The sequence below is a fragment of the Oncorhynchus mykiss genome, chromosome Y (genome assembly GCF_013265735.2).
Source record: "Oncorhynchus mykiss isolate Arlee chromosome Y, USDA_OmykA_1.1, whole genome shotgun sequence".
In the NCBI taxonomy this organism is placed as follows: Eukaryota; Metazoa; Chordata; class Actinopteri; order Salmoniformes; family Salmonidae; genus Oncorhynchus; species Oncorhynchus mykiss.
In genome coordinates this window covers 331,057-343,535 of record NC_048593.1, presented here as the reverse complement: position 1 = coordinate 343,535, position 12,479 = coordinate 331,057, and the positions used below count along the sequence as shown (strand labels likewise).

At 45.2% G+C, this 12,479-nt stretch overlaps 1 protein-coding gene across 7 annotated transcripts in view; it reads left to right on the top strand.

Moving 5' to 3' along the window:
* Nucleotides 1–12,479, top strand: part of LOC110509489 (spectrin alpha chain, non-erythrocytic 1) — a 67,749-nt gene that overhangs the window by 33,776 nt on the left and 21,494 nt on the right. For 5 of the 7 annotated variants that reach the window (XM_036967741.1, XM_036967739.1, XM_021590383.2 and 2 more), the window contains exons 6-19: nt 69–368; nt 942–1,077; nt 1,209–1,310; nt 1,431–1,568; nt 1,694–1,804; nt 1,895–1,972; nt 2,129–2,284; nt 2,498–2,702; nt 3,830–4,011; nt 5,023–5,389; nt 10,613–10,923; nt 11,191–11,325; nt 11,638–11,786; nt 12,227–12,283. In XM_036967741.1, coding sequence (XP_036823636.1) covers nt 69–368; nt 942–1,077; nt 1,209–1,310; nt 1,431–1,568; nt 1,694–1,804; nt 1,895–1,972; nt 2,129–2,284; nt 2,498–2,702; nt 3,830–4,011; nt 5,023–5,389; nt 10,613–10,923; nt 11,191–11,325; nt 11,638–11,786; nt 12,227–12,283 — 2,427 coding nt within the window. The remainder of the gene's footprint in view (nt 1–68; nt 369–941; nt 1,078–1,208; nt 1,311–1,430; nt 1,569–1,693; nt 1,805–1,894; nt 1,973–2,128; nt 2,285–2,497; nt 2,703–3,829; nt 4,012–5,022; nt 5,390–10,612; nt 10,924–11,190; nt 11,326–11,637; nt 11,787–12,226; nt 12,284–12,479) is intronic. The other 2 variants (XM_036967742.1, XM_036967740.1) reach the window with 1 other exon arrangement.

Genomic DNA, 12,479 nt, shown 5'->3' with positions numbered 1-12,479 from the left:
CACAAAAGACCTGAGTGAATCAAGAAATGTTCATTTCTGACTGGGTGTATGTGTTATGTGGCCTCCAGGGATGTGGACGAGACCATCAGCTGGATCAAGGAGAAGGAGCAACTCATGGCGTCCGATGACTTTGGCCGGGACCTGGCCAGCGTTCAGGCCCTGCTGCGCAAGCACGAGGGCCTGGAGAGAGACCTGGCTGCCCTGGAGGACAAGGTCAACACTCTGGGCGGAGAGGCTGAACGTCTGCAGCAGACCCACCCCCAGAACGCTTCCCAGATCCACCTGAAGAGGGACGAGCTCATCACCAACTGGGAACAGATCCGCACGCTGGCCGCCGAGCGCCACGCCCACCTCAATGACTCCTACAGGTTGGTACCACTCTGGCTGCCCTAACAGCGAACACTGTAGCTTTACTGTGTCGACACTGTAGCTTTACTGTGTCGACACTGTAGCTTTACTGTGTCGACACCGTAGCGTTACTGTGTCGACACCGTAGCTTTACTGTGTCGACACCGTAGCTTTACTGTGTCGACACCGTAGCTTTACTGTGTCGACACCGTAGCGTTACTGTGTCGACACCGTAGCTTTACTGTGTCGACACCGTAGCTTTACTGTGTCGACACCGTAGCTTTACTGTGTCGACACCGTAGCTTTACTGTGTCGACACCGTAGCTTTACTGTGTCGACACCGTAGCGTTACTGTGTCGACACCGTAGCGTTACTGTGTCGACACCGTAGCGTTACTGTGTCGACACCGTAGCGTTACTGTGTCGACACCGTAGCGTTACTGTGTCGACACTGTAGCGTTACTGTAACACCACTGTGCTCAACACAGCGACCACCCAACAATAGCATGGTCAAAAACTCCTATATCAGCCATTTGGGCCCAGTTTAGTTGAAAGTATGTAGAACCCTCTCTGACTGTGTTTGGCCCCCTGCAGGCTGCAGCGCTACACTGCAGACTTCCGTGACCTGACCAGCTGGGTGACGGAGATGAAGGCCCTGATCAACGCTGACGAGCTGGCCAACGACGTGGCCGGAGCCGAGGCTCTTCTCGACCGCCACCAGGAGCACAAGGTACAGAAACGCACAAAAATTAATGAACTTTATTTTAGCAGTTGAAAAGTACATTTTCTCAGATCTTCAATCAGTGATACTCGTTTTTCCTCCAATGTTGCTGATGTTTACTGTGTGTGTGGGGTCCTTAGGGTGAGATTGATGCCCATGAAGACAGCTTCAAAGCCACGGACGAAGCCGGTCAGGCCTTGCTCAACACCGGACACTACGCCTTAGAGGAGGTCAAGGAGAAGGTAGGACTGGTCTTTCTGTCTCCCGTTGTTTCTGTCCTTGGTTTTGGCGTCATACTTTTAACATGGATTTCCACACAGATTCATTGAACCTAATTTTACCTTGTTTATTTTTATGTGTAGCTGGGTGTCCTGACTGAAGAGAAGGAGTCTCTGCTGGAGCTGTGGGAGGTGCGCAGGCAGCAGTACGAGCAGTGCATGGACCTGCAGCTCTTCTACAGGGACACAGAGCAGGTTGACAACTGGATGAGCAAGCAAGAGGTATATCCATCCACACACAATAATAATAAACAATATACTCACCCAAAAATGATTCTCCAAAATGGTGGGGTGTGTGTGATCCTAGTAAGTAATTAAGTAAGTATGCTTTTTTTGTGTATGTCCAGGCTTTCCTTCTGAACGAGGACCTTGGTGACTCTCTGGACAGCGTGGAGGCCTTGCTTAAGAAACACGAGGACTTTGAGAAGTCCCTCAGCGCCCAGGAGGAGAAGATCACTGTGAGTACCTGTCCTAGCCATAACCATAGATCTAGAATCCGCTTTCATTCCTCAAATCTTAAACTTAACCACTGACCTCTTTCTCTTTAGGCCCTGGATGAATTTGCCACCAAACTGATCCAGAACAACCACTATGCCAAGGAGGATGTTGCTACTCGTAGAGATGCTGTAAGTACAGAGAGGAAACATTCTGCACATACACATGAATACGATAAGAACCGGAATGTGTCCTATGTTTGCAGCACTTTGAACTCTCTATCTGTTTATATCATATTCTGGGTGTTAGGGATGACATTTTATACACATCTGTGTTTCCCCCTGTAGCTGCTGAGCCGCCGCAACGCCCTGCACGAGCGTGCTCAGTCCCGCCGCGCCGCTCTGGAGGACTCCTTCCACCTGCAGCAGTTCTTCCGTGACTCGGACGAACTCAAGAGCTGGATCAATGAGAAGATGAAGACGGCCACCGACGAAGCCTACAAGGTACGGTTGGAACCAGCTACTTTATAGTGGTATACTTTAGCTAGGTACTTTATAATGGAGTTTCAATGCTCAACATGGCTTTCTCCTAGACTGCTACGAGATCCCATTAGGATGCAGAACCACCGTGAACCACACAGATTATTATTCACAGTACTCTGGCTTAATAGCAACACGTTCCTTACACCATCTCCCTGCTCTCTCTGTTGTCCCCAGGACCCGTCCAACCTGCAGGGCAAGGTCCAGAAGCACCAGGCCTTCGAGGCGGAGCTGTCAGCCAACCAGAGCCGCATCGATGCTCTGCAGAAGTCTGGCCAGGAGCTCCTAGACGGGAAGCACTACGCCGCAGACGAGGTGTCTGTACGCATGGACGAGGTCAGCTCCCAGTGGAAGAAGCTGCTGGAGGCCACTGAACTCAAAGGTGAGACGACGAGAGTGGAGGAGAGGTGAAGTTCAGATGAAGTGTGTGGCTATTATTATATTATTATAGCAAGTGGAAGTAGTACAAAATGGCGGCAATGCTAGTGAATAAATGCGGTAAAAAGATCAATGGAATGCAGATCATGGAGGATATATGAAGGGCGCCAGATTGGTGCACATTCAACAAGTCTGATCTAACAAAGTGGTTATTCGTCAAATCCGTCGTGATTGATGCCTTGTAACATGCCCACAATGTGGTTTCTAAAATCTGGTTTGGATATATTTGGCTGGGTTTTCTGCATAACATTTTAGAACTAGTCACTTTTCAGGTTTAGAAGAAGTGCCTGCTAAATGCTAACACTCGTTCGTATAGCTGGTAGCATAGGTAGCTAAGCTCTTAAGTGTTCGGCCAGTAACCAGAAGTTTGCTGGTTTGAATCCCCGAGCTGGCAAGGTGGAAAAATCTGCCATTCTTCACTTGAGCAAGGCAGTTAACCTCCATTAACAACTGCTCCCTGGGTGCCGGTGACGTGGATGTCGATTTAAGGCAGCCCCCCGCACCTCTCTGATTCAGAGTGGTTGGGTTAGATGCAGAAGACCCATTTTTGGTTGAATGCATTGTTGTGCAACTGACTAGGCATCCCTCTTTCCCATAGCTATCTTAGAGAAAACGGTGGTGGTAAGTCGCTTTTAACTAATGCAGTTGATTGGTGACGATGACATGAACATGTATTGGGGTTGACATCCATACAAGCATTATACTCCGATTTGTTATCTCATAGTGTGAAATACACATATGCCTATGCCTAACAATAGCCTATATGTAGGCTAATTTTTCTGGGGGGCAATGAGGAGATTTGGGATCTTTCCCACACCCATTTCCATGGGATTTACATTATTTTGGACGAGTGTCATTGACTTCTACCGCATCTATTGGAGAGTAACATTTCAAAGTGAAGGTGCTTTTGTTATCTTATAATGTGACTAGCTGTTAGTTACTAGACAAGGTCATTTTGGCGCCCCAAGATTTGAAACCAAACCTCAGAAATACCCTTCCTCCTTAAAAAAAGTTCAATCTTAATTTCAACCACTCCTAAACCTCTCCTCACCATGCTCTCCTCTCCCCCAGGCATCAAGCTGCGCGAGGCCAACCAGCAGCAGCAGTTCAACAGAAACGTGGAGGACATTGAGCTGTGGCTGTATGAGGTTGAGGGCCACCTGGCTTCAGATGACTACGGCAAGGATCTGACCAGCGTCCAGAACCTGCAGAAGAAGCACGCCCTGCTGGAGGCTGACGTGGCTGCCCACCAGGTACAGGGCTTGTTTGACATTGCAGTCGACAGTGCAGGCAACAGCTGACTGATCTACAAGTCATATATAACTACTTATTATCATTTGTAGGTCAGTAAGTCACAATTTACCCACAATGCACCACGGTTTTGATCTGCTCGAACGCGCTCAGTGACATCCATATCACCACAAGATAACTGACTGACAGCTACCAGGTAACTGGAGAACATCACCAGTAGCCTCCAGCTCAGATGTTTTCAGACCCAAAAAGTTAACTACTTAGACACTGTTGCATTTACCTCTGGGACCAGCTGCTAGACAGTGTATCTCCTCATAAGAATCCCATCCATGCCTGGTGGTGTCTTTGATTGACAGACACAAATAAACTCAGATTCTATGCATGAGAGCTGCCACTCCAAGTAGCCTCCATAGCCTGGTTGCAGTGACATCATCATGGTCTATAATATTCAGGCATTCAAATAGTAGTGCGACTTATGTAGTCTGGCTGCGCACAAGGTAAGACTGGCTGACTGACTTAAGGTGTCGGCATGATTTGGTTCGGCTGACACCTAGGTGGACTGTGCTTGCAAACTCCCTTAAAATGACCTTCCCTTTAAAAACGAGAAAGAGCGTCAATAGTACTGTGTCTTCGTCTTGAGACGCCACAGCGTCTCATTCATTTACGTTTTTGGAGAGGAGATCTTTGTCGCACAATTTTACAGCCATGATGGTAAAGTATTTCTCAATTGAAAACATTTGCATGAGAACGATTAGTCTATCGTTGAATGTCAACACACTTCATTGAAGTATCCCTACTGTTGACCAATCCCCGACGATGGGATGTAGACTTCTGCTACATACTTCGGCATCCCTCAAGAAAAAAATGTAGTGTGCAAGAACAGCTGAGAAAACCCTTGCCGAAGACCAAAACGAACAAAAAAGTCATTAATATATGCATGAACTGTTTCAGATCGGAAGCCTTTACTGCCACCAGGTAGTTAGTTGGCTGACTGATTTTCCCTCTCTCTCCAGGACCGCATCGATGGCATCACCATTCAGGCGCGTCAGTTCCAGGAAGCCGGTCACTTTGACGGCGACAACATCAAGCGCAAGCAGGAGGCGCTGGTGGCGCGCTACGATGCCCTCCGCGACCCCATGGCCGCCCGCAAGCAGAAGCTGTCAGACTCCCTGCGGCTGCAGCAGCTCTTCAGGGACGTGGAGGACGAGGAAACCTGGGTCCGGGAGAAGGAGCCCATCGCCGCCTCCACCAACCGGGGAAAAGACCTGATCGGCGTCCAGAACTTGCTGAAGAAGCACCAGGCCCTGCAGGCGGAGATCGCTGGCCATGAGCCCCGCATCAAGGCCGTCACCCAGAAAGGAGAGGCTATGGTGGAGGAAGGTGAGTTGTTTCATACAAACGTGCATAGGCCCTAGTGTCACCTTTTTTCACTATCTAGCAGGTTTGGGTCAATTTCAATTCAGTTAATTATAGTTTAATTCCTGAATTGAAATGAAACCCTTTCACCATGAGGCCAATGGTGACTTTAAAATAGTTAGTTTAATGGCTGTGACAGGAGAAAACAGGATGGATCAACAACATTGTAGTTACTCCACAATACTAACCTAAATGAAAAGAAGGAAGCCTGTACAGAAAAAAAGTATCCTGTTTGCAACAAAGCACTAAAGTTACAGCCAAACATTTGTTAGGTTTGGGGAAAATCCAATACAAAACATTACTGAGTACCACTTTTTATATTTTTTAAGCATAGTGGTGGCAGTATAATGTTATGGGTATGCTTGTAATTGGTAAGGACTGAGGAGTTTTTCAGGATAAAAAAGAAACTGAGCAGAACAAAGCACCAGCAAAGTCCTGGAGGAGAACCTGGTGCAGTCTGCTTTCATGGAGACACTGGGAGATGAATTTGCCTTTTAGCAGGACAAAAACCTAAAACACAAGGGCAAATGTACACTGGAGTTGCTTACCAAGAAGACAGTGAATGTTCCTGAGTGGCCGAGTTACAGTTTTGACTTAAATCGGCTTGAAAATCTATGGCAAGCAGTGGCGATTTTACCATGTAAATGTTGGTCTGGCAAACAAAAATGTTTTTTTTTAGATGCATGCCAGCAAAGCCACTAAACAATACATTAATGGCACTATAACGGTGACAAACGGTGCCCACAAACTGTTAGGGCCTACATAAAGCTGTCCCAACAGCAGAGCTTTCTTTCCAGCACCATGGAGTGAATCATTACCACTGCTACACCTGGCTATCAGCAGAGCCTTTCATTCAACTTCATTTATTGCCTTTAAAAAAAACATAGCTTATTCCTGACTTACTTAAACAAATGTGGTTTCTACTGACAATTGAGATGTACAAGCTATGGCATAACGGGACAATGAGCAGATAAGAGGGAGTCCCTAATTTCGATTAAGACATATAAATGAGCGTGCTAGGACAAACAGTCTATATACAGTGGGGCAAAAAAGTATTTAGTCAGCCACCAATTGTGCAAGTTCTCCCACCTAAAAAGATGAGAGGCTTGTAATTTTCATCATAGGTACACTTCAACTAAGACAGACAAAATGAGAAAAAAAATCCAGAAAATCACATTGTAGGATTTTTAATGACGACAGCTTTGCTCACTCTTGGCATTCTCTCAATCCTGAGGTAGTCAACTGGAATGCCTTTCAATTAACAGTTGTGCCTTGTTAAAATTAATTTGATATTTCTTTCCTTAATTCTTGGCGCTACCCATCCCGTTAGCGGGATCATTTTCGTCAGCAACCGCTGAATAGCATAGCGCAACAGTCAGATAATATTACTAAAACATATTCATATTCATGAACTCACAAGTGCAATATTGCAAAACACAGCTTAGCCTTTTGTTAATCCACCTGTCGTCTCAGATTTTGAAATTATGCTTTACAGCGAAAGCAATCCAAGCCTTTGTGTAAGTTTATCAATAGCATAGCTTAATCGTTTACCTTTGATCTTCGGATGTTTTCACTGACGAGACTCCCAGTTACACAACAAATGTTCCTTTTGTTCCATAAAGATTATTTTTATTCCCAAAATACCAACGTTTGTTTGTCTAGTTATGTTCAGAAATCCACAGGAAAGAGAGGTCACGACAACGCAGACATATATTCCAAATAATATCCATAATGTCCACAGAAACATGTCAAACGTTTTTATAATCATGTTGTTTTTAAAATATATATTCGATAATATATCAACTGAGTGTGTAGCTTTTTCAATAACAGCGGGAGGAACAATGGCGGCTTTACTCAGTTGTGCAAAAACTCACTCTGAGAGCCCTCACCTATCCACTTACGCAATGTGATCCTTCACGCTCATTTTTCAAAATAAAAGCCTGAAACTATGTCTGAAGACTGACACTCTAGGGAAGCCATAGAAAAAGGAATCTGTTTGATATCCCTTTAAATGGAGGATAGGCTTGCATAGGAACAGAGAGGCACTTCCTAATTGGATTTTCCTCAGGTTTTCGCCTGCAATATCAGTTCTCTTATACTCAGACAATATTTTTACAGCTTTGGAAACTTTAGAGTTTTCTATCCTAATCTGACAATTTATATGCATATTCTAGTTTCTGGGGCTGAGAAATGGGCAGTTTCAAATGGGTCTGTTTTTTATACTGCCCCCTACACGCAAAAGGTTAATGCGTTTGAGCCCATCAGTTGTGTTGTGACAAGGTAGGGGTGGTATACAGAATATAGCCCTTTTTGGTAAAATACTAAGTCCATATTATGGCAAGAACAGCTCAAATAAGCAGAAACGACAGTCCAATACTTTGACTGACCTTCATGTCTTAATCTGGAAAATGTCAAGAACTTTGAAAGTTTCTTCAAGTGCAGCTGCAAAAAGCATCAAGTGCTATGATGAAACTGGCTCTCATGAAGACCGCCACAGGAAAGGAAGACCCAGAGTTACTTCTGCTGCAGAGGATACGTTTATTAGAGTTGCCAGCCTCAGAAATTGTAGGCCAAATAAATGCTTCAGAGTTCAAGTAACAGACACATCTCAACATTAACTGTTCAGAGGAGACTGCGTGAATCAGGCCTTCATGGTCGAATTGCTGCAAAGAGACCACTACTAAAGGACACCAGCAAGAAGAGACTTGCTTGGGCCAAGAAACACGAGCAGTAGACATTAGACCAGTGGAAATCTGTCCTTTTGGTCTGATGAGAACAAATGTTGAGATTTTTGGTTCCAGCCGCTGTGTCTTTGCGAGACGCAGAAAAGGTGAACAGATTATCTCCGCATGTGTGGTTACCACCGTGAAGCATGGAGGAGGTGGTGTGGGGGTGCTTTGCTGGTGACACTGTTAGAGTTTTATTTAGAATTCAAGGCACACTTAACGAGCATGACTACCACAGCATTCTTCAGCGATACGTCATCCCGTCTGGTTTGGGCTTAGTGGGACTATCATTTGTTTTTCAACATGACAATGACCCAACACACCTCCAAGCTGTGTAAGGGCTATTTGACCAAGAAGGAGAGTGATGGAGTGCTGCATCAGATGGCATGGCATCCACAATCACCCCTGACTTCAACCCAATTGAGATGGTTTGGGATGAGTTGGACCGCAGAGTGAAGGAAAAGTAGCCAACAAGTGCTCAGCATATGTGGGAACTCCTTCAAGACTGTTGGAAAAGCATTCCAGGTGAAGCTGGTTGAGAGAATGCCAAGAGTGTGCAAAGCTGTCATCAAGGCAAAGGGTGGCTACTTTGAGAACCTAAAATATATTTTGATTTATTTAACACTGTTTTGGTTACTACATGATCCCATATGTGGTATTTCATAGTGTTGATGTCTTCACTATTATTATACAATGTAGTAAATAGTACAAATAAAGAAAAACCCTTGAATGAGTAGCTGTGTCAACTTTTGACTGGTACTGTATTTGTTTAGCACTTTTGAAATGTACAGCGACAGAATTTAGAACATGGGCGTTTCTTGCAGTATTCTCCCGTACAACCGTAGGATAAATAAAGGGGCCATATAACCAGACAATGAAAGCTCTTACAATATTCAATGATTTCTCTAAGACAGGCTATAGGCTATATGTGCACCACCAAGTCAGAAAAGTAGGCTAAGTTTTGAGGGGGAAAGGGACAAAACACGAATAGTGAGGCGCATGGGCAACTAACAGCTTACTGCACAACGTACGCTTAGTATTACTTTCTCAGCTACAATATACATATCTCCCTGGCATATTACATCATTTATGCTGCACCATACAGTACATTTTTGGACTCCCCTTGTTGTGCTGTACCCACTTGAACAGGAAGGTGGCGTGGTGGTCCTTCACATTTTGTCATCATGGTCTGCCGTTCTCTGGATTTATGTTGCTTTCAAGACAACTGGGAACTCAGGGAAAAACAAGGTTGAATCATGACGTCAGTGATCTTCAGGTCGGAGCTCTGGAAAGAGGCCCGAGTTCCCGACTTCGAGTTGGATGAAACTTTTGTTTTCTTCCCCAGTCGGAGCTCCGAGTTTCCAGTTGTTTTGACCACGGCAGAAGTCATGCTGAATTGACAGCATGGACAATGTATTTGACTGTTTCTGGCCCATGCGTGTGAATGTTTATCCTTTTTAAGCTTGGAATAGATACCCTTAAACCCAGAATTGGACCACAGACCCAATCCACGGAATAGCAGGCTAGTGATTGCTTTGCAATGCTTCCAGTTGGCCACTGATTCCTTCCAAACCTCTCACTGTTGAATTTGTGATTTCCAACTTATTGTGTAATGGCTGATGAGCACCGATTCGTTTTTTGTAATATTTCTCTTCATATGACAGGGATTCAAAATAATTTGCCAGATTTGATTCATGATGACTGTGTGTCTAGCCAGCTAGCTAAGATTTTGAAAGTATGATGTTAACATGATCAGTCCAATCAAAACTACTGTAGATATAACATGATTTGACGTCCATTTGATCTGGCCAATGACCTTAAGCCTTCTTGGATGGGCACTTCTAATGTAAATTGATGGCAGGCAGCACCCAAGGGGCTTGAATTTTCAAGCTCTCCCAGTAGATTTTGTGGTGATGTAGTGTCCTCATGATTGGCACAACTAGAGAACATTACCAAACCCTTACATACCTCAAGATAGCAAAAAAGAGACCATGTTTGTATGCAGCTTTATTGACTCAAAGATGATTATTATTTGTTTGCTAAACAGGTGGGGCTCAAAACAAGTGGGTTGCCACAAATGGCAAGACCTGAAAAGGGTTGTCTAACAATGATCAACAACCAATTTAACAGAGCTTGAAGAATTTTGAAAAGATTAATGGGCAAATATTGTACAATCCAGGTGTGTTAAGCTCTTTTAGAAATGTACCCAGAAAGACTCACAGCTGTAATCGCTGCCAAAGGTATTGACTACTATTGAATACTTATCTAATAAATGTTTTATTTTTCATAAATGTTTGACAAATGTTCAAATTTTTCTTGCACTTTGAGAGTCTTTTGTGTAGTCGTTGACAAAAAATGATCAATCCATTTTAATCCCACTTTGTAACAAAATGTGGGGTGTGAATACTTTCTGAAGGCGCTGCAAATAAACAACCCCCCTCTCCCTGTGGTCCCCCACCAGGCCACTTTGCTGGGGAGGAGGTTAAGGTGAAGCTGGGGGAGCTGAACGGCCGCTGGGACACCCTGAAAGGCAAGGCCGGGCAGCGCAGGCAGGACCTGGAGGACTCATTGCAGGCACAGCAGTACTTCGCCGACGCCAACGAGGCAGAGTCCTGGATGAGGGAGAAAGAGCCCATCGTGGGCAGTCCCGACTACGGCAAGGATGAGGATTCGGCTGAGGCCCTGCTGAAGAAGCACGAAGCCCTGATGTCTGACCTGAGTGCTTATGGCACCAGCATCCAGGCTTTGAAGGAGCAGGCCCAATCCTGCAGGGTAAGTCTGGAACCCACATTGCATCTTTAGTCTTATCGTGAAATGAATGTGCACCATTTTACAACTTTTATTAATGCCTAAACTAGCTAGCTAACATTCTATGAACATTTCAACTATTTTTCCGTCTTTGCAAACATCTGAGAACCAGAGTACCAACAAATCAATAATTTCTTTACTACTCCTGGTCTGTTATAGACACAAACTGATATTTTCATGTTGCTATTGTCTAGATTGCACCTTTAACACTTGTTTCCTTTCCACCTGCAGCAACAAGTTGCGCCCACCGATGATGAGACTGGCAAGGAGCTGGTGCTGGCCCTCTATGACTACCAGGAGAAGAGCCCCCGTGAGGTCACCATGAAGAAGGGAGACATCCTCACCCTGCTCAACAGTACCAACAAGGTGTGTGTGTGTGTGTGTGTGTGTGTGTGTGTGTGTGTGTGTGTGTGTGTGTGTGTGTGCACACACAACTTGTATAATAAAAGAAAGTTACCATCTTAGCGAGATGAACAAAAGTCTTGCTCCAAGCAGGGCCATGTCCACAAATAACTGCTGCTAGCCCATACCCATGATCAGGCACTTGATGTAGAACGGAAATAATTTCATAGGTTTATAAGCAAGATAGTATGAACTGAATGGGATGCATGTTCATCCCTTATGGGGGACAAAAATAACATGCGTGTCTTCTCTCCTGACCTCTCTCGCCTGCTTAAGGACTGGTGGAAGGTGGAGGTGAACGACCGCCAGGGCTTTGTGCCAGCAGCCTACGTCAAGAAGCTAGACCCCACCCAGTCCTCCTCCAGGGAGAACCTGCTGGACGAGCAGGGCAGCATCGGCCTCCGCCAGGACCAGATCGAGAACCAGTAAGGGCCTCCTACCTTACCCACTTCCAAATTACCATCCCTTTCCCACTGTAATTTCTGACTTCTGCTCTTACATGCCTCAGTCCTCATCTTCAGTCCACTCCTGTGGTTCTTTACCACCTTTTTACCTCTAACTTAGAACGTAACCTGTTGACTGGTTTAATTAACTGTTTTTAACAAATGTACGTTCCTATCTTAGCCTAGCTAATTAACAATGAACCTCTTTAATGTCCCAGTCTCTCTCTCTCCCCCTCCCTCAAATTTTCAGTCTGTTTTTCTTAGTCTCCCTTTAGTCTCTTCCTTATCATTACAGTCCAGTGAGCCAGTAGCACTTAAACTTTTCTGTCACTAACGGCCTTGCCTTTCTCTCTGTCTGTTTCTCTGTTTCCCTCCCTAACTGCTAATGCCTGCCTGCGCATGTCATGTTTGTGACTGAGTAGGCCGGGCGCAAAGGAGGCGTGCAGTGTGTCTGTACGCATGAAGCAGGTGGAGGAACTGTGAGTAGGACCAGAGTGTCCCTCTAGGTGTCATGTTTGTGAAGCCACCACGCATTCCCACGAGCAACGCAGCCATTGCCATTCCTGCCAGTCCCTCAATCAATACCCATTTCAATGTTGTGGTCCTTGTGACTGGTTCCAGTGCTCGCTCTCTCGCTCTACACAAAGAGGATTCTAAAATCTCCATCCTGTAATT